We start from the raw sequence: 23,750 nt of genomic DNA on the forward strand, positions 1-23,750 counted from the left end.
AAATTTCTGCAAGTTAAGCAATATTCCTGTAATTGAAACAAACTGTCTCCCCACTAAAAAGGATATCACCTGGTTACTGGACACACAGATGTGTACTAGTGAAAAGAGATTAGGTCTATTATTATTATAAAGCAGGTCTTGTTTCTGATAGTGCTGTAAAAATATCTTTTTATCCTTTCCTTACCTGCTTCATTGGTTCTGATCACTCGCGATGGTGCACTTGGGTCTCCAGTCCCAATTTTATTGGTTGCTACTACTCTGAACTCGTACTCCACCCAAGGGTTCAGTTCCACAGCCATAGCAGACTCCATGTCACCACTTATCAGATCTGGAACTGGAGACAATAAACAAATGTGTAAGTCACTCAGAAATATGAAGTTGGCGTGCAGTATCTCAACAGAAAGCAGACTTTGTGGTATGACATGGTCACTAGAAATGATCGACATCAAGGATCTAATATATCAGAAATCGCAGCTAGGTTTTTGGCACTGTAGTATTCCTGAAAAGACACAGATAGAAGGATTTAGGGGAGAGCTTCCTGCTTATTCACAGATGCATCGTGGCAGGTGTCTTTGTGCTGTCCTTTCAAAGCTGTTGCTAAGTAACACAAAAGGAATAAAAAAAAAGAAAAAAATCAGTGATTTTAATTTGTTGTTGTTGTTTTCTGAAGAGTATCTGTTCCTGTAATTGCCAGCAAATATTACTGTTATGATCAGGAGTTTTGAATAGTCTACTTGTGCTGTTTGAAAATTTTTCTCACCTGTTTTTACGGTCTGCCAGCCAAGAGAAAATGGACTGCGTGCTTGCAGGTTGTAGAGGGAGATAGGGCTGTGATTGTCTGCCCCAGGACTCCAGGAGAGTGTTGCTGTTGTGTCTGTAATTTCCTCCACTATTACAACCCCTGGGGGACCAGGAGGACCTAGAAATAAAGTGGAATAATCAAACAGACTACACCATCATCGTAGATGTGCAGCATTAATATAGGAGATGCATTCTGTAGGGACCCAGTGGAGTTCCAATATCCATGAAATACGAGAGCTAAGATACACAGTACTACATCATGGAAATACCTCATTTCCACGATTTCTGATGATAAACTGTGATTGCTGCTGTTCTTTAGATGCTGCATGAGTGAACATCCATTAACTTGTCAGAGTGACAGCTGAAGAACTAAAAATAGAAACAGATTAAAAAACACACCCAAAACTCTGTTATAATTGTTCTGAACCTAAAATTAGAGGAAAAAAAGAGGAACTTTAAGAAGCATCCAGGCTAGACTGAACAGTCACAGTCATCTCTTTGTGTGAGACTTGTCAGTGAGAAAGACAGAGGGCAAGAAAAATGAAACGCAGGAGGATGTTCTTCATGAAGAACAATAATGTCACTAATACCTGAATCAAGCATACAGCACTCATCCTTTTTCTCAAATTCACTCACTCAGGATAGCTGCATAGATTCCTGCTGGAAGTCCATTAACTGTTTGATTGAAAGCTTCTAAAAATAAAATAAAAACCCAAAGCCAAATATTTTAAAAGCTGAAAATTATTTAGGGGCCATTAAAACCCCAAAAATTCACGTGAGAACTCCTTAATTTGAAAACGAAAGGATTATTTTTTCCATTTAGCTGCTCTAAATGAGAATATGCTAATCACTATTTGTATAGGCCCTATGACTGCTGCAAATAGTGAGGTCTCTGGTAACATAAAAGATTTTGCAAAGAAAAATGTGACTGTAATATTCCACTCCCATCCATAATTTTCCTATTTAATTCTTCTTGATGATTGATATCACTGGTGTTTTGAAAACATTGTCCATTAACACTTGCTGAACTAAATTGGAGGCAAGTTTCAGGTTCAGGCAAGGTTCAGGATCCGCCTCCAGAGCCGTTTATAATCAGATATTTTGGGGAAAACGTGTGTCTCTGTCATGTGTAAATGCAAAACAAAGCTCTTTCTTGTGGTTTCTTATACTTAAAAGCTTATATAAGTCCTGGAGGCCAGAACACGATACTTCCATAAAATATTCATAATACGTTCATAGCTATAATTATTTATGAAAATTATAATTTTATTTTTGCATCCAAGGCCCTTCTAATTGTTTTACATCTTCTTGCTATGGAAGGCTGATGTTTTGCTTGTGCTTCTAAAAAGATGGAGGACTGTGAAATCAGAAATGCACTAACAGATACCTTCTCCAAAACTGGAACTGCAGGAAGGGAACAAAACTTCATGAATAGAAAGCCATTGCTGGTACACTTTTGAGGGAGCCAATGTTGTCAGAACATATCATGAGCTGTAGCAGAGTAGGACATTTGGAAACCTCCATTCCTCTGAGCTCTGGTGAATGCAGTGGTGGCACTTGCTGAAGTGTCAGAGCTCAGTACCTGTGGATCAATGTGGCAAACACAGAGATCTGGTGCCTCCCTTTGAAGAGAAAGTTGCAGCCAATATTTCTGCACTGCAGAGTTCATAATTTTTATATTTTATTACTATTTCACGCAATCAAATCTTTTCTGGCTGGGTTTCTTAGTGCATGATTAGAAATAAATTCATCTGAACATCAAAGACTAAAAACCCCATTAATTGAAGTATTTGTTTATAATGTGATTTTTTTGTCATTTGCAGCTGCAACCAGCTTTATATTTCCTCTGATATGCCTTCAACTAAAACATGGCTACATGAACTGTGGCAGCAGTAGGATAAGAATTTTTTAATAGTTGGACTCAATATCTTCAGAGTGAAAGAAACATTGAATCCTGTAAATGAGAGAGCAAATTGTGCTATTCACTTGCCTCTGTTTACTTGGCAATGATCTACAAGCAACTACTTGACAATAAAATGTTAGAAATATATGGCATTTAGAAATAATAGCAACAAAAAAGAGAAAAAATGTTTGAAATTCAGGAGACTCAATTCAGTAAATTTTAGTGCTATGGATGTTTGATGGAAGAATATTGTCTTCACAACACATTGCAGTCTTCACTCAGGAGCTCAGGATGTGGCTCTGGGCCATGGGAAGAACAAGGAACAAGGTTTTCCACTTCCATGGGCAATGAACCTCTTCAATGCTGGGAATCTCTCCTCTTCCCTTGCTCTGCCTGCTCATCAGGCTTGTCTTTGCTGCTGTCAGTGCCTTTGGTTGAGCCACAAGCAATGGCTAGGATAAAATGGTGCCTCCCTTTGGACACTTTGCAGCTCCTGGCCCTCCCGAGACCCATTTCATTTGCAGTGGAAATGGCTTGCTTTTCCTCCTTGGAGAAAACACTGCAGAAAGATGTGCTCTCTGCACTCCTGCCTTCCTGCCAAGTGTTTGTTGCTCTTTGCTGGGAAGCACCAGGTCAGATCTTTGTCTCAGAAGAGAAAGGCCTGGGGTTAATTTAATAAAATAGGGTGATTCTTCAATCTCCATCCTCTACTGTTTCAGGCTATCTGTTGATCTAGGAAAATATTAGTGAAATTTTTATTTGTAGCCATGAGGGAAAGTTTAGAGGAAAGCTGGGATTTTGATACAATCATATGCTTTTACTGGGTTGGAGCCCTAGGCCCAGAATTATATAATGGTCCCAAGCACAAACAAGATTAAAGGGAAATATTTTAGTACACTTCCTTTATAACAATATTTCTCCCATGTACTCTGAATGTTGTTAAAGTGTTTCTAGCCACTGCATTATAACAAAAGAATATGCACCTTGCTGATATTAAAGGATGTAAAATAATATTTATGCAGACATCCTCTGCTAAATTTGAATATATTTTGTTGTCAGAGTTTCTCTCCTTTTTTTTAAATGTTTTAGATGCATTCCTAGGCATGAGAGTCTGTCATTATGCTTTCGGAGATGTGTGCTCTTGCACAGTCTGCAGGGTGACTGCTAAAAAGCATTTCAAATTCCAACAGCAGGCATTCTTGAATGTGGATTAATAAAGGACAAATGCCTCAGTGATGACAAATGTATGACAGTTAGCCAGGACATGAGTGCTATGCAGATGTCACTCATTTTTGTTGAAATCTCATTAAATTTGATGCTTGGATGTTATCATTCATGGTGTCAGTCAGATGGCTAATGCAGAAAGGTTTTTCTCCGAAGGGGTGTGTTATTGCTCAGGATGTCTAAAACAATTTTTTAGCTGAGAATAGCCAATTGAGGAAAAAATGCATGGTCTGTTCAAATGCTTATCTGGAAACTAGACAGAAAATGACTGGTCATAAATGCACTATAGTGCAGTCGACCTTCATGAAGAAGACATTTGGGGCTGTGATAGGCCCTTATACAGCTCTAGGAGCACTGGGAACCCACTGTCAAGTATATGAGTCAGTTATCTCCTTTCAGAGCAATTTCTTAGATTGATATTTCATTTCAGGACATGCATGACTGCATTTTGGCAAATTTGTTTTATGTATTTTTTATTGTTGGGATGATCATCCTGAGAGGTTGTTAGATTGCTTGCCATGATACAGTGTTAATGTGAGAGTTCTTGAAAAACAATTTCCAAAAATAGCTGTAGTAATTCAGTGAGGCAGTGCCCTTTCCTATGTATCCCAGAATAGGCACTGATTTACTTCACTGCTGCTTCACCAGGAGAATTCTTACTTTTACCAAACAGCTAAGAAGCCTGATATGCAGCAGTTAACAAACACAGATGTTTTGACCTGAAGATTTTTTCTTTTTGAATGACAAGGTGCTCTGGCTGGCTTGTCCTCAAGAGGGTGAGAACTTGAGAAAAAGAGGATAAGACAGAGGCAGAAACTACAGAATCGTGGGAAAGGCACATAGAACTGCAGCATAAAACAGGAGCTTGACTGCTGCAGCATAAACCCCTTTTGCTGTACCCAGCTATGATTGACTATGTGCTTACATGTGGTAGAGGAGATGATGGAGAGAAATTTGGATGTATAGTAAATGCTAGAGACACTCTGGTTTTAGTAGATTCATCCATGATGCCAGTCCCTCCGTGTGTGGTTTCTGTAAGGTACATAAGAGCTGTGGGCTGATGCAGAGGTTATAACCCAGCCAGTGTCAGGATAGACAGGAAGGTTAGGCTTGGGGCTGGAATGTAAGTAAAAGAAGACGTTGATTATTTCAGCCTGGATAGTCTCAATTCATTTCAGGGATGAGGGTCAAGATAAATCTGTGGTGTACTGCCTGAGGAGTCCCTTAGTGGTACCTCTCATGTTGTGCCCCTTTGCCCTGATGACTTCTCTGCCTTGCGCAAACCTAAAAATAGTGAATTTGGATGAGGAAACCTTGAGAGTTGTTGATTTTTCTGAGCTCAGGTGGCAGATTGCAGTCCAGAACCTCTGAGCTGGACTTCTGTGTCGCGGTAGTTGTTGACACAAATGTATGGAGAGCACAGGGAACTTGAATTTCATCTAAGGTGTTAAAGTGCTGCTAGCCTAGGAATTGATCCTGGATGACATTGCTAGCAGTTCCCAAATAGAGAAGGAGACTGAGTTTTGGCAGTGTCTCTTTCTTTGGCATGGCCTGCTGACTATCTTCAGTGATGCAGGACATCCCGTGCCAGCTGTCCCAACCCTGGTCCAGGGTATTCCCTTCACTCTCTGCAGTCCTACTGGGAGCACCAGCGCTTCCAGGACTACGTGTGTCTTTTTCAGGCACTGAGTTAATAAACATCATCACATCTGATCTTTAATTTAGTATTTGTTTCTAGACACTTTTTTGACTCAAGTAAGTTCATAACTGTAAGTTGATGCTTTTAGAAAAAGTTTCTTAAAATAAAATATCATTTTTAAACTCTTGAAAAAACCAGCTTTGGATGCATTTTAATCTGTTGCTATTTCATAAAATTAAAAATATTTCTGAAAAAATTAAAAGTTCTATTAGAAGATCTAATTGCTGGAAATGTTTTGGTAAAGTCTGTGGGCTAAAGGGCTGATTCTCCATCTACAGTAATATACTATCTTCCAATGTAATAAATGTGTAAGGTGCTACACTGAAGAGGGCCAAAGTACAGATCTGAACTCTAGCCCTAATCCTATCTGCTCGTATGTTGGCAGACAGACCCTATCACAATTCCACAAGCCCTTTAAAATTATGACTTTTCCAACCACTGCTTTGGCAAAATTAATGGATTACTGTGGGCTGGGGCAAATCCTTACAGGTAATTTGCCATGCCTGTCCTGAGGGAGGGGGACTGGGAATATAAGTGTGTGAACTGGAACTCTGCTGTACCCTCTGGCCTCAGGGAACAGTTCTGTATTATGGACATATTCTGTAAGTTCAAATAATAGGGTTTGTGCTCAGGGCATCTTCCTGGCCTTTGCTACAGCTCAAATGTAATTTCAAGGACCAGCAAGAATCTGCTGACCTTGTTTATGTTCCATTTAATAATGTGTTTGAAGGCCTTTAAGCCCAAGTACTTGTCTTTAAGTTTTATTGGCAATATCACAACAGAAAGGAGCAGGGTGGTCAACCTAACCAGTAGTTCCTGTGTTATATTTGCTCTGGGTCACTGGAGTTCTGAGGAAACATTACTTTTCAAAAAATAAAGGATAAGACTGGATTTGTTGCTTAGATTGCTAGTTTTGCCAGTCTATAAGATGAATAGCTTTAACCTTTTAATTTTATTTTTAGATCACAAAATGTGTACTCAAGCCACACATTGTAGTCACAAAGACTTTCATCCCTTCGCACTACCGGATTGTGCTCTGCTTCATTTCAACATCTTACAGCTTGCAGGTAGATGTTTGATTGTTTGATCTCAGTGCTCACATAGCTTACAGTAGGCATGCACTGTGCATTTGGTTAGCTCTCAGGACACAGTCTTAAATTAAATATGTTATGTTATAGGAGGAAGCTGATTTTCATCCCAATTTTAAAGAAGCTTCCTTCCATATCTTTTTTGTTTTGTTTTGTTTGGTTTTTTTTTTTCTTGTTTTTTAACTAATATTTGTACTGGTCAAAGGATATTAATTAGCTCTGTATATGCTCATAATTTTCCAAGGATATACAGCATTTATGCAGAGAATTAAGAGGACTGGGCCTTATTTTTTTTACTCTTAAAAAATCATAGTGCCTGTTGACATCCATAACAATAGAAAACACAATTTTATCAGTAGGAGTGAAAAGGATAATAAAAGAAAACACAGTGAGTAAACAATTACTAAAATACCCAGAAAATAACCAGCATGTAAATCGACTAAAATCCTTAAGTGTAGATGAATGAGATAGTACTGTAAACAAATTAAGAGAGCACAGGTTGGTTTGTAGTGTAACTGACACCAATACATTATTTCTTCTAAAGTATATTTGATAGTAGATATGTAATATAAAAATATTTTATAAATTACTTTTATTAAATTATGAAATCATACCATCATTAAGGTTGGAAAAGGCGTCTAAGATTATCAAGTCCAATCATTAAGTTAGCCCCATTGTGTCCATCACCATTTCCTCAACCATGCACCCTTTCCCTTTGAAGACGTCCATAATTGGTGATTCTATCAATTCCCTGGGCAGCATATTCCAATACTACACTTTCAGGGAAGAAATTTTTTCCTAATATCCAAACTAAAGCTCTCCAGGTGCAACTTGAGTCCATTTTCTGCTATCCTGAAGCTTGTAAGATGGGAGAAGGGACTGACCCCTCTCTCCCTACATCCTGCTTTCAGGTAGTTGTAGAGAGTGATATCTATCTATCTATCTATCTATCTATCTATCTATCTATCTACCTACCTACCTACCTACCTATCTACCTATCTATCTAAAAATATATAAATTATTAAAGGGATTAGATATGCTGAAATGACGTTTTATATGATCATTGATAAATAAAAGGAAACATGAATAAATAATTTCTATGCATTTCATTTACTTGAAATATTTTCTCTTTAGAAAATGGCACACGTCGTTAGTTAGAACCTCAAACTCAAAACTTGAGCAAACTTGCCTGGCTGCTACGTTGCTGTACTTTCCTGGCAGAGATCTCATGGTCATCTTAGCTACACTCTCCCAGGCTTAGTTACCTTGTACTGTCAACCCTTACTACCTTTGTTTACACTGTTCACTGCAGAAATTCAAACACTGAGTAAGTAATTTTGGGACCATTAGTCTTTGCTCCTTTGTGAGCAGGCAGAGAAATTTTAAGGAAAGAAAGTTTGGAGATGACTTCTCTTCTTCAGAGACTGGAAGTGCATAATGCAGCATCCAGCATCTGTCTGAGTAGTTTGAAACCTATACAAGCTTACTCTTTTGGTTATAATGAACTGTAAAGCAGTTTTGCGAGACTAAGAGTTGGTGGAATTAATTCAAAAATTTCATGTTACTGAAGCTAGTAATTTGTTATGATAAAAAGCTTTTATTTATTAAATAACCATTAACATCCTGGAAACTTGGTAGCATTGAATTGGCACTGAAGCTTTCAGAGATGCAAATCAATCCTTTTGATTAATAACTTTGTATTTCTAACTCAGTCATGATACTTCTAAATGTCATGTATGAAATGGATAACTGTGAAAAATAACTATTCTGGTGTCTGTGTTGTCACTATCATCTCTACCAATATGGAGTTTTATATAGCAAAAATCACTCACTCTGCTCTAAATGTTTGAAGCATTGTCCCCATCCATATGAGATAAGTATTACAGCAGGTTTTTCACTGATCCTCTGATCTGCAAGAGACTCTGTTATTCCTGGAAACTGCTGCTGAACCAGGACCACTGCTCATCTCAGTGTATGCAAAAGTGTACCTGTAATTGACTAAGGAAGCCTCATGACAACTTCTGTGAAAGCAATTTAGAGTATTGTGTGGTGTTCCCAACTTCCACTATTTTTCTTTGCTGAACTACAGATGTTTTTTTCTCCAGCCAGCCCTTCAAGCTTGCAGAAGAAAGAGCAAGAAATATACAGTAAACAGCTTTGGAAGGACATTTTTCTACTCAAGCTTTTCTTTCTTGCAGCCTATGGCAAAGCAGTGTTTCAAGTGAATTCATTGGAAATTGCGTGTTTTAAGAGAAAGGAAATACTTTTTGCTAAAGTAAATGTAAGAAGTATCCTTTAGCTCTTATCTCTGACTTCTGCTGGTGTTTTTCAAAACCTCCCACTCACTGTATAATAGATTTTGTACTAATGGGTTAAATAAACACAAACTGTAAACAAAATACTGTAGCAGTTGAACCAATGCACAGTAGTAAGGGTCAGACTTTTCATGGTGTCAATCTCTTTATGATAAAAGTATTTCTTGTTCTAAACCTCTTCACAGCAAAACATAGTTGAAGCATGGGATCATTTAGATATCCTCTGAAGTGAAAACATGAAAACACAGATAGCTTTGGATTTCAAGAACATAATGTAAAATAGGAATGTAATAAGCTCTTTTTGGAAGTTATGTTTTAAAACACAAATTAATTCACCAAGCAGGCATTGTCTCAAGAAAAGCTGACACATTGCTGGCTACAAGATCACCTGAGACATCTGTGAGAGGCAGGTCTCTGGGCTGGTACTTGGGTGTTTGGTACCCATGTTTGTGATGATATCATTAGTGTCAGAACATGACATGCATATTTATCCTGTATTAGAGCCTTCTGCTTAGATAATCACTTCTTTGTGAAAAATTAGTACAGAAACAACTCAACTAGTGGTATGCCAATATTCGGTGGAAAATCAGCCAAGCTGTAGCATTCTGCAGTTCTGCTCCTCTGCTGCTTAATATTCACTGCAAGTTGAAGATCTGGGTGGATATGTAAAGGCTGGTAGCCAGAAAATGCACATGACATGGGACAAGTATTCTTGGACTGATGTGAAGGACAGGATTGGCATTCACAAAATTCATAAATTACTTCTTAAATGGCTCTTGTCTTCAAGTGCAGAGGAAAATATTTGTTGACTGTGCAGTGAGTGTCTGTGTTCTCCTGTAAACATTCTTGTTTGCATGGCAAACAGGTATTCTGCATTTCCTTGGGTGAGGAGACAACAGAAGACATAGACGAAATGAAATCAGGTAATGACTTGGGTGTCAGGAGTGTAAGTCCTTAAGCGTGATTTTTGTTGTCGTCATTCACTCCACTAAAACTATTTCTTTGATCATTAGACATACATAATTTGTGTCATGGGATTGCACTTGAGGTACCGCATTTCTGCAGGCTTGGTGCTAGAAAAGTTACCAGCATCTGTGAAAAGCTGTTTTCTCTTCTAGATGTCCTTGAGATACATCAGCATATATATCTTCCGCTCTTATGGGCTCTGATGACTCACTTCCAGAAAATATTGTAGAAAATTTACCACTATGTCCATCTTTGCCCCAATGGAGGGCAGTCTGGTTCAGAGGGTGGCATGCCTGTTATTTAGCTTTTATAAAGCTATATAGCTTTTCCCTTTCCAATAAACAGTTCAATGTATTGGCTTAAGCCATGGACAGAGGTTCACCTGAGGGAACTTCTCTTAATTTCTAAGCAGGAGTCAATTCAATGAAAGAAGAAAATATTTTGGTTACTGAAAGTGCCCTAAATTGTACCTCACACATCCAGATGCTAATTTGTTTGTCACCTGATTTCTGTGCTCTTGGCTCCTCTGTGTTAGAAAAAAGCTTGAACATATCTTGATCCCACCTAACAGCCACCTGCAGGTATAGCATGCTTTTAAGGAGAAAGTGTGATTTTGAGTCGTGGTCTGAGACAGATAAAAAGAGTTATCCTCCTTCATAGATGAGCACTGCAGTTGCTGAGCTAAGTTAAAAGTTATTGCTATTTCCTCTTCTGCTTTAAATCAGTTCTGGCCTTTGATCTGAATTTTCTCTCATCCTCCCCATTTTCAGAGAGTAAAGGACTCTCTGGGGACCTCTACAGAATCAATGTGTGTATCTAGAGGGGATGGCGAATCTCAGATGAATGAAAGACCATGAGGGTTTTTTTTTGAGGCACATAATAATAATAAAAAACCCTGTGATGATGAATTGTAAAAAATTTTGTAGAGCTGTATTCTGGAGAGGAAATACTCCAGTCACTGCCAGAGCATCTCTTCCTAATGAAATTCTGGAATCCACATTACTGGCAGCATTAAAAAAAAAATGCTAGGGATCACTAAAAAGTTTTTCTTACTTTAATATGCATAGTTTAATCACATTTTAGAGCACTTAGAGATGTATTTGGAGAGTTTTTTGAGTATTTAGTGCTGATAGGACTTGAATCCTGATTTTGTCCAAACATGACATAGAATGTTTGAAATGTTCCTGAAAGAGATCCACTAGGTCAGAATCATTACTGAAAAAATATTAGATATGTTTTTCACTGCAGATTACCTAAATTCGAGACCTGTGAGGTAATGAATTTGAAAATTTAAATTTTGAGTTTAAAAATATATATAACACATTATAGAAAGTTGCAGAATAGAAACTTGCTGCTGTCTTTATTTCCTTTGTTTTTCAGACACACACACGTATATACGCAGTAAATTCAGGAATCTTCTTGCACCATGAATTACCTTCTTATGAGTAATTAGACTCAAATAAATTGAGATTTAGTTGGTACTGTACATTGTCTGTTCTTTGTGCTGTCTTTCATTGGTGATATTTTTGAAATATAGCTTTCATTGTATAATGCAGAGCAAAGAAGAGCAAGTGCAAAAATAGTGACATTCCCTGGCATATAATCAAGGGAACTTCCAGTAGAGCAAGTAGTAAAAATGGTTTCAAAATAGATAAATATTATTTAAGGATACTTTATGTTTTCCACATAATAAATGGTACTGAGACATTGCACTTCCTTGAAAATACAGCAGTGAATGTCTGTCTGGTAAAGATCAGGATGTTAATATCGAGCAACAGAAGTCTGCAAAGTTTGTTTCTGCTTCCTTCTTTTGAGGAGGCTGCAGTGAGGTATAATACTGTTCCAAGTCACTTGTAATTAAGTGCTGACAAAAAGTCCTTTGACTTAAAAATAGACAACCGGTTGAATGCATACTTCAGTTTAAATTTAATCAATTTGCTAGTGGCAGTGATTCTGATATTCATGAATATCTAAAGGAGGGGGAATGAGATTATTTTAATTTAATTTATTCTCTATGTCCAATTTAGTTCAGGTAGAAACATTGTAGGAAGGACAATTTTTCAAGAAAAAATTACAATGATTTATTAAAATACCATATGAACCCTACAATAAAAGTAATGATTGAAATGGAGTTATATGCTGGTATGATATTATCAGTATTATCACTGGTATTTTCTGCAGAGACAAAAGGAGAGAAAGAAAGGTCAGAGCAAGGGTGTGCTGTAGGTTTGCTTATACCAACACATATAAGAGTTCATGACAAAGCTTCTGCTATCTCAGTTTGTCTTTGGGCTGTAGCATTTAAAAGAAAAGGATGTTCTGTAATATGCATAAAATGAAATTATTTTGACTATAAACTGTACTGGAAATAAAGAATAATATGGCTTTGGATAACAAACTTTACTGCATGAGCTTTCTTCATAGAAGATGACTTCCTTTGTCAGGTGGAATTCTTCAGAGTTAACTGAAATATTTACTGAAACACCTGTTTCTGTTGGTATCTTCTCCTAAACAATGTCCAGTATCACCAGAAGCTAAACATAAAGAAGTTTGAAAGGTGCTATAATTTGGGATCATCGCTGTCAAATTGCACACCACTACATGCACTCTACAGGCTGAGATAGGGGAGAAAAAAAAATTAGAGATACTGAAATGAAAATGAAGTTCCTGTAAAAGTATAAGGAGAGATAGATTAGATTCTTATAAGTATTTTTGATTTTTGCACTGTTGATGTCTGTAAGGACTAGTCGTTCACAATTCTACGCAGAAGGTGCTTTAAACATGTTCTGCAATACAAAACAAAATCTCTTGCTCTATCTTAAAATTATCCAATTTAAGAAACAAGAAAAGGAGAAAATTGTAAGCAAAGTATATTTGAATTAAAATTCCACTACAAAGCAGTTATAGCTTTCACTTCAACAACATGGCGACATGGTGATGAGACTCACATAAATGAATCCTGATACTTCTTACAATGCCTTTCTTAAAATTTAATCTCAGACCTCTTCCTCAGAGAAGAATTTCATTTCTACAGGAAATTCAATAAACTAATTTATATAACCAGGATTCTCAAAAAATAATTTTGTAATCAGTCTATCCTAGATAATAACTAAGCCTTTTTTGTCACAAAAGTTCAATTTAAAGTTGAGATTGCCTTGTCTATCCATAGAGCCTCTTGCTCCTGTTTGAGACAAAGGGGGCACACAAGGCCTTGCATAACCCAGAAGGATGAATCAGATTTCATAAGGCAGCTAAAATGGTATTACATGGCGAGTCAGCTGAATACAACCATCCCAAAAGTGCCATAGCTCATAGAAATCTGACGGTCCTCAAAGTGTCTTTATGGAAATATTTAACTATTACTTTCATGAAAAATGAAGAGCCCTGCAGTCAGCCAGAAACACTTTTTAACATTTAAAACATATATTTACCCTAAAAGTCATGGACAGGAACGCATCATGTTTAAAGATATTGTGGAATGTGGTAAAATAATTTTTTTAATTATAATACCCAAATAAATTTGATCTTTTTTTTAAATCTGAAGTTTTTCAAATGTTAATAAAATATCTACCTTGATTTATTTAAAAAATGTATCATCCACAGCAAGGCTACCCAGCTGTGCTACCTAGCAGGGATCCATCTCTCTTGGCATTGCAGGACCCACCAGTCCTTATGCCAGTAAGTGAACTGCAAATCCTCAGGTCTCCTCAGCATACCCCTAGTGCTGAATGCAGAAACATTCTGCTTAATTGCTTAATGGAGTTGGCATCCTCAGCACGATCTGGGATCCTTCAGGAAAAGGACTCTGAGTTCCCGTGCATAATCCGGAAGGTTCAATGACAGGTGAAACAATTTAACAGATTACAGAACTGGGGCATAAAGATGCAGTGAACAATTGGTGGTAACAATTCCATATGTGAAAAACCCAAATTCTTGTCATATTATCAGGCTTATGTTTCATTGCTCATATCTATAACTTTACAAAAGGCTGCATGGACACCCCTCTTAGGAAATGAATGAATGTTCCTAAACTGCTAAAGCTGAAAGAATGGCTTGACCATAAGATGAACTGCAAAGCATCAAATAGAATAGCAAAAACTCATTATACCTACCTTACACAGGTCTGTGAAGGCTAATTGTCTGCATTTTAGCTAATCTGGTATACCTTTTGTGCTGTTTCCTCTCTTAAAACTGTCTATTAACCCACTTTCTTTTGTTTCTCTCTTCAGTGTCTGCAGGTCCGTTTATGTGGAAACTCCTTTCAAAGACAGCAGGTTAATCACAAATGGCTTCAATAACATGAAATCTGAGGACCATTGCCTAGCAGAGACGTCCCTGAAGCTCACTTATTTAGAAGTCCCTGGCAGAGCTGTGTGTGGTGACTGTATTTTCAGGGGAGAACCACACGCATACTCACCCCTAACAAGCAGCTCTGTCTCATCCGACACGGTGTCCGCTGCGGTCTGGACCCTGCAACCGTATCTGCCAGCGTGCATCAGGAGGATGTTCCTGATCATTAAATCTGCAGAGGACGCTTGCTGAAACAGGTATAAAGTGCCAGTTTAAAACTCAGTAAATCTGTGTTCAAGGTAGTTCACAAGGGTGTTTTTTGCACAGTCAACTCTTGAATGCATCTTTCATCTTACAAAATGTATATGTCCTAATACCCTCTTGTGAGGATTATCAGAACAGTGCATTTATACAATTATTAGTAGGGATTAAAGAAGAGCATTTCAGGTTTTTAATAACTTTGACTTTGCTTAAAGCACACTGCTTATATTTGCATGTTCAAAGCAAATTATTGCAACTAACACAAAGAAATTCATTAAGGAGATGAACAGAAATATTTTGAATGCTATCCATAGTATTAAAAAAAGTCCTCTTAGAAATTAAGAACTTTCTTCCTCTCCCTCTTTCCTGTAATGCAGTGACATTTGGAATATGTCTTGCTACTGTGCTAAAATTAAGATTCCTTGAAAGATAATATTTATTGATTTTTTTTATTAATAGAGAGGAAGTTAATGCTAAATATGAAAGAAAATATTACATGATTCTCATCCTTCCTGATGAAACATGTATGTATTTAATGCTGAAAAGTGCAGAAAATATATAGAGAATATAAAGAGAGAACCAGTTCAAATTTCTGTTTTTTAGAATTTTTGCCAACAGTCATTACAATTCCCCAAAGTTCACTTTAAGAAACATTAATTGAGTATAGGCATTTCCTTTCTCAGATTTGCCCTACTTTGCCAACCAAGCAAACACTGACTGTCTTTCCTTGAACTATATGTTTCTATCCCATTCAATGGTTCTGAGTCATTTTGATCATGAGTGAATAGAATTGTACTCTGGATTCAAAATAAAATCTTACTAGGGGTGGAAGTATTGTTACTTCACTAGCTATGTTGGAAATCTGTCACTGAATTCACCTAGATTCATATTTGCTTGTTTCTTGGCTTATACCTATTCTGTGCTCATGTAGACATATTCAGATCTTTATCCTTATTCATTAGCAAGTTATGAACTCCCTCTTTAAAACCAGTCATTCATACATGCATGACCTTGTTTTTCATGGGATTGAATTTCTTGTCTGTTCCCATCTGTTATTTTCATCATCTGCTGCATTGGTAAGATGTCCAATTTGTACCATACAATCGTCATTTGCATACTTCTTTCTTTTATGCCAAGGTCATTAATGACAAGATGAAATAGGATTCATTTCAAGATCCAATCTTCTATAATGTAGTTTTTTTCTTTTTAGGCAGAAGAGTTCCTTTGCAGCACATCTTGGCACACTTCTTCAGTCAATCTTCTCTTCATTTGCATTTTTTGAACTAACTTGTTGTAATATCCCATGTAGCATCAAGGCAAAATCTTTACCGAAGGATATTCAAATGCAAAGAAGGAAACGGAAGGTGGAGACATTAAGGCTGCCTCTGAGGCCAAAGTGAATGTGGGCATGATCTATAGCTTAATAACCCTGTAGGTCTAAGAGCACGATTACCATGGGAGTGTTTTGCCTTCTGAAGTGGCCTAGGTAATGATGTTGCTGAAGGGAAGATAGACCAGTCAGGCCGTAATGCAATTCTTATATTCTTGCTCTGGCATATGAGAAATCACAGCAGGGGAAGTGGATATCTCAGTACTCTACAGCTCGAAATGCAAAAGAAGAGCACACATTCCTATCAGGAGTCAAATTCAGGATATAATTTTTTTTTAAGGTGCATAACAGTAGTATTTACTAGCTATTGAAATGGGTTGCTCAAGATCACTAGTGATTTTGGTACAAAGCTTTAGTTACATTAAGGATAAGACCAGAATCAGTCCACATTTGTCCTCTATTGAGGGTAATTTACATCTAATGTGTATTTTAGTGTTAAATGTGAGGAATAGCATAATGGCTAGCAACTGTCTGGTTTCATTGTTCAGGAGCTGGTAAAAACCTTGGCTTTCACTCTAACTTCCAGAGGGCTCATGAATGTGTAAATTCTAATATTTTTATCAGGAAAAATATATGTATTTCATCTGCACACCTGTGTAATTGGGCAGACAAGCATCAATTGAAAGAATCATTGCTGTAAGTGGAGAGCAGTGCAGTGCAATAGATCTCCATGAAATGCTTTATTATAACATAACAGGATGCACAGCCAGCATTCTTGAGGGTGTGTGAGTAGATTAAACACTGACTGTGCTTAATACAGATAGGTATATGCTCAGACACTGGATTCTTGATCATAATAAAGAAAACAATGATCCATTTCAGCTTCCATTTAGATAAGTAGGAGATATGTTTGACCAGGGACTAAAAAAATACTGCATTAGTGCTATTCTGGAGCATGCATAAATTTTACAGACTCTCCCAAGTCTTGGAAGAGAAATTGTTTGTTGATTAGTTTATTCTGTAATGAGAGGCTGTAGGCCACAAAAAGGTCTGGGGGAGGTTAATCTTATGTGCTGACTTTCTATGTCTCAAGAAAAATTCTGCATCTTGTCCCTGTAGTTGCTACTTAAACTTGAACAATTACAATTCAGTTTAAGAAAAACACCTACTAAGTGGGAATGCAGCAGAGACTCCATTAAGAAAAATATCTAAGGTCAGAAACTTTCTCGTATTTTTAGACATCTGTCAGTGGAAAAAGACGTCATGCTTCAGCAAAGCAGAGATACTCACTTCCCCTTGGGGGAAGACAAAAACTGGGTGATATGAATGCAAACAACGTAGGAAGGTCTCTCTCATGTGGGCTAACATGATTTAGGACAGCCTGGTGTATCAGCAACTTTGTGGTCTCAATTTTATTCAAAGTCAAAGATAGTGGCATTTAAATATTTAAATTTCTTTGTCTAGGTCTAAATTTTGATGCTATTAAGTGTATGTTTTTAAAAGCTGCCTTTTATTTTACTGATTTTATTCTCTTTCTTGACAGGGAATATTTTGCAAGAGTGTGTTACTTCAAAGTAGCGTTTTATTAGAAAAATCTGTATTCCTTGGTGTTGCATCATGTATTATCCACTTAACCAAGTATCAGCACCTCAATCTCAGTACAAACTTCTACTGTGTGAAATGTAGATCGTATTTTACTGAAGCTAAAACTTAAAAGAGAGCAAACCAAAACTGATAAGTTCAACAACCAACTTTTACTGATTTTCAGGAAAGCTAAAAGTAACCTTCAAGGTCAGCATCAGCTACAGACCTGCTGTAGACTGCTGATCTTCATTAAGCGGCAAATAAATAATAATAGAGCTCAGAATCCTGTCTGTCATGACTAATGTTTCTCTCCAGGACTACAAATTACTGTACCATTCATTTTATGCTCCCAACCATCCTATTCATTTAGATCTGGGCAGGTCCAATGCTGAATGATATGTCAAGCTATGGCTCTGTCTGCTTCAGCATGGTATGTTGTCTGAGATCATAGTCATGTCTGCAATGTATCTAATTAGCTCTACATTACTTGTACATATTGCTTGAAGCTATTGCTTTTTCAAATATTGGTGCCATCGATGCAATTGCATTTGCTTTAGATGCGAAAATACTTGCCCAAATTAAAAAAGGCTCCAAGAACATATAACATGCATTCTTCACTCAATAGTAATGACATTATTGAATCTGTCTTTTGCACTCATTGTCCTAATATTTGGGGGGTTTGCAGAAACAAAAAAAACCCAAGCAAGCAAACAAAAAAAAAAAAAATCAGAGAATTTTCTGTTGGAGAATTAATACTTCTTCAGCCATCTCCAGTACCCACAGAGAGGAACTTGCATGTGGATTTTTTTTCTCTTTCCATCTCATAAATCGGAAGAGGTTGTTGTGGGAGCCTGGACTGATGCTAGTTAATTGCCCAATCAATCACTTAACTGCCCAGGTGCAGAAGGTGTGCACACCATCACCAGAGGCTACAGCTGCATGTTGGACAAGATAAGGAAAGAGGCTGACAGGAGGCAGATTCTGCAAATTGGGGTCCTAATTTTTTTCATGACAAAGTCCTTACAGCACTGGCTAGCTGTGGAAACTCCCTTCCAGAGCGTGGCTCGACATTCACACACAGCCTGAAGGAATTCATCCCTTCTTGTGGACCATAATTGGCTCAGTTTTACTGATATAAGAGGCAGCTGTGATGTCTTATTCTTAGAATGTGTCATAAAGCATCAGACTGATGAAGTGTCCCATGATTCAAAGTATTACATCATCCAGTGTAAAATTCCCTGCCCCAGGGGAGGTACTTGGGCATGCCCACCTAAACCTGAATAAATATAAACCCAGTGGATTTTGTGTTTCTCCCAGCCCTCATGGCTCAAGACAGTGACAATCACTTTGACTAGACTGGGACGCTCAGCACTGAGAAGACCAGAAGAAGAGAATCAAGAGAATCCATGCAGTGATGACATATTCCATATCTCTCTGTCATTCTCTTTCTTTCCCTGCTCCCATTCTCTTTTCCTATTTCTTTCTCTCTCTCCCCCTTTCTCCTTCACATTTACTGTTAAATAAAAATCAATACTAATGACTTTGACATATGGTCTCGTTTGCACCTTAATTTGGGCAAAGACATCTCTCTCATTTTAATAACCAGATCTTAACAGTTGTGAGTTGCTTTGCAATAAACAACTTTTACATGTGTTTCTTCCCTCAAATGAAGAGAATTAAACTTATTCTTCCTGTGAGAGTGAGTTCATTGTCCTGAGCCAGTTGCTAGGAAACCTCTCTGTTAATCTGTCCATTCATTTGCTGAGTTTTTATCTCTAAACCAAGGTGGTCCATTCAGTGTATCCGACCTTTTCTTCTGAAGACTCTGCAAATTCCAATTTCTAATCAATTTTTGAAGACTTTGCACAATTTCTAATCTGTCTGCATTTGAAATGGAGCTCACAGTTACACCCTAGTGCACTTTCTTAACATCTAGTAAGTCTTTTGTTCCCTTCTCCCTATCTCTTCCATGAAAGAATTACACTTGGGTTGATTATTACATCATGTATGACATATGCTTAAAATACAGAATCATATGTGGAAAATCTATATGAAATATCATTATTTTGTCATTGTATCAAACCAGCTTTCATTTAATCTGCTTCTAATGCTGCCTATTTTCCACATTCATTGTCATACTTCCCGTCTGCACTCCAACTGTAGTTCTTTGAATGTAGCTCTGATTTATCTTGGAAAGAGGGACAAAAAGCCAAAGAAGTTCATAGGAATGGGTAGTTGGTAGAGATGATGTGTTGACCCACAGCTCTCAACTTCTGCACTGCAAGGGCTTGAGGAGTGCCTAGCACTGTGAACTCAGCCTGGACAACATGCGGTGAAAACTGTCTCTTTGCCTGGGAAGAGTGTGTCTAAAATGGGTAATGAGAACATTACAAATGATCATGATTCAACAAAAGCTTAAATCAAAGGGAAGAAAAGAACAGGCAAGCACTGACTGCCATTGCAGGAAAACTTTTATGATGAAAGCCAAAGTGGAGTTTGGGCCACTTTTTTACTATGACTACAGGGGTTTATCCAGGTTTGCTGACTGTCATCTAGATCTCTTGACAGTGAGAGGTGAGGATGCTTTCCTACAAAGTGGATTTTATACAGAAGAGAGTGCTTGTGAGGTACTAAAAGCCTAGAAAGATTCTATTCTCTTTAAATTAGGAGCAATAAAACAATGCTGTGTCGAGTAAAAAGGACTGAGTTTGATCCTAAACAAGAATAACCTGGGTTGTTAATGATAGCTTTTTCAATGTAAATGATCATTTAAAATATATGGGTGTTTTTACATATAACATACAGATTAGGTGAATTCCTGACTCATATATTACTTCATTTAGAAAAATAGCCTTTAGTAATGAAATTAAGTTAGATTTAATTGAAAAATTATTTCACAGTTTATTTTTGCTATATTTGAATGGCAATGGATTTTTTTTTGGTGAGTTTATCTGAAGCAAACAAATGATTTTACAGAATAATGTTATGGCAATGCTACCTTTGTACCATCAACAGTAAGTGAGGACCAGCAATACAATAAAGTTCTTTTAAATAATGGTGACAATTTATATGTACATTAGGATGGATTGTTGTCTTCAAGCCAAATTCTGTCCAAATTCTGTTTAGGAAAATTTAAGTATAATTTCATGCAAATTCTCAGGTTTGAACATATCAACTACATCTGTCTACTGCTTGTGATGATTAAAAATTGCAAATACTTAATCTGAGAAGGACTAGATTTCTTAGTTGATATATTGGTAATGGGAAACTATATTCTGATCTCTGGTTTTTAATCAAATGGGCACATTTGGAACAAAGAAGATGAAATAATTGTTATCAGTTTTGTTGTGATCAATGGTATGAGGCAGGATAATAACGGTAATATATCAGCATCCAGGCTGATGCAGATTGACTCAGGCATACCTGATAAAACATAACTTGCATTTCCCCTGTCTATAAGAAGTTCAAAGGATGTCTTTAGGTGTGTGAATCCTTTAGAATCATGTGGGGGGAGTGCAGCCTCTTTCTTTGAGTGGCAGTATATACAAACAGTTTGCATATACATGGCAAGAATTATGGAAAGAGTTGTTTTGGTGAGTACTGGCGGCTTTGAGTGGATGCCAGAGAGTGATGGAGTGCTGAGAGTGGAGAGGGAGAATTTGAATAAACTTGAAATGCTTCAAATGCATTTCAAGTGCATCTTGAATTGCTGCAAATGAGTTTGATAAATTTTATTGAATAAAGGTAGAAAAAGAGATGAAGTTAAAAGAATATCAGCTGTCAGGCGGTCTGTCTTGTACTAGGGTAGTTTTGTGAAATCAAGGGATTAACAAAAACATGGAAAAACCTGTGAGAATGGGAAGGAATGAGAAAAGAGATGGGATATGAAATGGCAAGCGTCAGGAACAGAGATGCCCACTACAATTCTGAAGCTAAATTCATGTTCTGTATTAGCAATTTTATTACCATGAGAAAAAAGGAAAAAAAGATCTCTGAGGCTCCCTCAAGTGCAGTAGGTGACAATAAAAATGATGATTATGTTTTGCTCTTTTTTTCTTTCCCCCTAGTGTTATATAATTTTCTTTGGAACCTACTTACACTTCCTATTTGTAAGTATTCATTGGAATATGTTTATTAAGAGCAGTTGTTACACAGTGATTGATTGTTAAGATTCTTAGTATGTATATTGTTGGATAACATTTATGAAGTATTTATGTGAACATTATCTACTGTGCTTCATGCTGTGTCTTGGTTTACTAAACAAGAGAAAAAGAAAGGGGGCAAGAAGTAGAGGCGAGCTTCAGGACAGTGAAAGCTTCTTCCCATGAGATTTTCTGTAACAACACAATAGAGGTTTGCAGGTGCAAGGCCTCAAGAATAAAACCAAAAGATTGGGAGTGTAAGAACTGAAATGGAGAAGTACTGCCAGGAAGGCTTTGGAAAGCACTGCCACAGCAGCTGGGGAAGAAAGGCTGCAGAGCTGCAAGTGTGAAACAGCCAGCAGAGCTTTAAATGGAGGCTTCTTTAGGGGCTGATATCGATCAGTTGTTCAAACAATCGACTCTGCTGTTATAGCCCAGATTAACACTCTGCCAAGCAGCTAAATGATCCATCAGCTCCAAGTAAACAGAGGGAGGAATGGACTGTCATGAAATGTCTTTTATTTATCCCAAGGTTTTTTGCTTTAGAATGCTTCTTGTAAACAAGGAAAGGTACAAAATACCACAATGGAACAAATCAGTAAAAATTATCTGACTCTATTTCATTACTTATTATAATCATTTTTTAATTGAAATTGGCCAAGAATGTTAAGAGGCTCATATTTTCCAAAATTCTTGGTTATCTTCCCCTGTCTAAAATTAAATTAAATAGAAGAGTTCAGAGAATTGCTAAGGTTGGAAAAGACCTCTAAAATCATCAAGTCCCACCGTTAACTCAGCACTGCTGTGTTCACCCTTAAACCATATTCCCAAGTGCCACATCCACACTCCTGTTGAACATTTCCAGGATTAGTGATATCACCACTTCCTTGGGCAGCCTGTTCCAATGCCTGACCAGTAGCAGTGAAGAAATATTTTATAACCTCTAATCTAAATCTCCTCTGGTGCAACCTGGTCACATCCTCTCAGCCTGTCACATGTTACCTGGGACAGGAGAACTGATCCCCACCTCACTAGACCCTCCTTTGAAGTAGCTGAAGAGGGCAGTGAGATCCTCCTCAGCTTCCTTTTCTCCAGGCTAAATGAGATCAGATGTTGCTTATCATCTTTGTCCCTTACTCTCTATTAACAGTCAAAGCCACAAGCACTTGCATGTAACAATTTACACACTTTTTTGATTCTAGGAAAAGTTTGGAGTGTTTGTTTCTAGCACAGCATGAAAGAAATTCAATCTATTCACTAGAAATGTTTATGTCCTGGTAGAAACACATGGTAAAATGCAGTATTCCACTGTGGTCTTCTTTGTGCTTGGATTTTGGTTTGCAGTTACCAGTCATAGAACTCAAAGTCTAGATATCCTTATTTTATTTAGTACACTACCTAATTTACAATAGCTATTTATTACCAAGAAACAAGATTTAATTTTTTTTTTTTGTTTAAACTGCTCCAGATTGCTCAAATAGGTAACTGCTGTAGCATGACAAGTGGGCATAACCTGGTAATGAGCCCAGGGCTGAAATATCTAGAGATTAGAGTTGACAGTAATGGCTGTGTTCAGCCTCTTCCATCAGCAGGAGAGGATTGCAACAGACAGTGAAACAAATTGGTAGCAATGACGCTGATATGGCAGCTTTACCCTGAACAGAAATTCACTGTGCAACGAGCTTGTTGTCTTCTGCAAGGCTTCTGACAACTATTGCTGTTTCCCTCATGTGGGGGGGCAGTCAGAGTGTTCTGTAAAATCCCAGTTTAATTAACCTTGTTTGGGTTTACATCCAATGAAGAGGAAAGACATTATTATTAACAGCCTGCTGTTTTAATTGATTTCATGTAGTGTAGAACTTGCCTCTTTCTATTTAGAAATGCTTAGGAAATTTTAATCCTAATTTCTTGAATATGATAAAAGTACTAGAAGAAATTAGAGAGTGACTTGAAAATACAAGGAAAGATGTAAATTTATGCATTGTCCAAAATTCTAGGTTATCAAATTGGAGTCTCCAGTACCAGGCAGGAATAAAATGCATTGTCCAATCCATATCTACTGTCCTTTTTGAAGTAAAACAGTAGATTTCCAGTCACTTCCATGTGAACAAATAACCATTGTAAAATATAACATGACAAGTTGTACT

General features: G+C 37.3%; 1 protein-coding gene across 6 annotated transcripts in view; it reads right to left on the bottom strand.

Annotated features, from left to right (window-relative positions):
* The window catches only part of CNTN5 (contactin 5), a 608,827-nt gene that overhangs the window by 35,108 nt on the left and 549,969 nt on the right, over nucleotides 1–23,750 (bottom strand). For 5 of the 6 annotated variants that reach the window (XM_054269695.1, XM_054269698.1, XM_054269694.1 and 2 more), the window contains 3 exons: nucleotides 14,414–14,534; nucleotides 761–919; nucleotides 185–334 (listed from right to left, as the gene is read on the bottom strand). In XM_054269695.1, coding sequence (XP_054125670.1) covers nucleotides 185–334; nucleotides 761–919; nucleotides 14,414–14,534 — 430 coding nt within the window. The remainder of the gene's footprint in view (nucleotides 1–184; nucleotides 335–760; nucleotides 920–14,413; nucleotides 14,535–23,750) is intronic. The other variant, XM_054269699.1, reaches the window with a different exon arrangement.

The sequence above is a fragment of the Melozone crissalis genome, unplaced genomic scaffold (assembly GCF_028551555.1).
Source record: "Melozone crissalis strain CALT ecotype California unplaced genomic scaffold, PUWL_Pcris_2 ptg000008l_1, whole genome shotgun sequence".
NCBI lineage: Eukaryota > Metazoa > Chordata > Aves > Passeriformes > Passerellidae > Melozone > Melozone crissalis.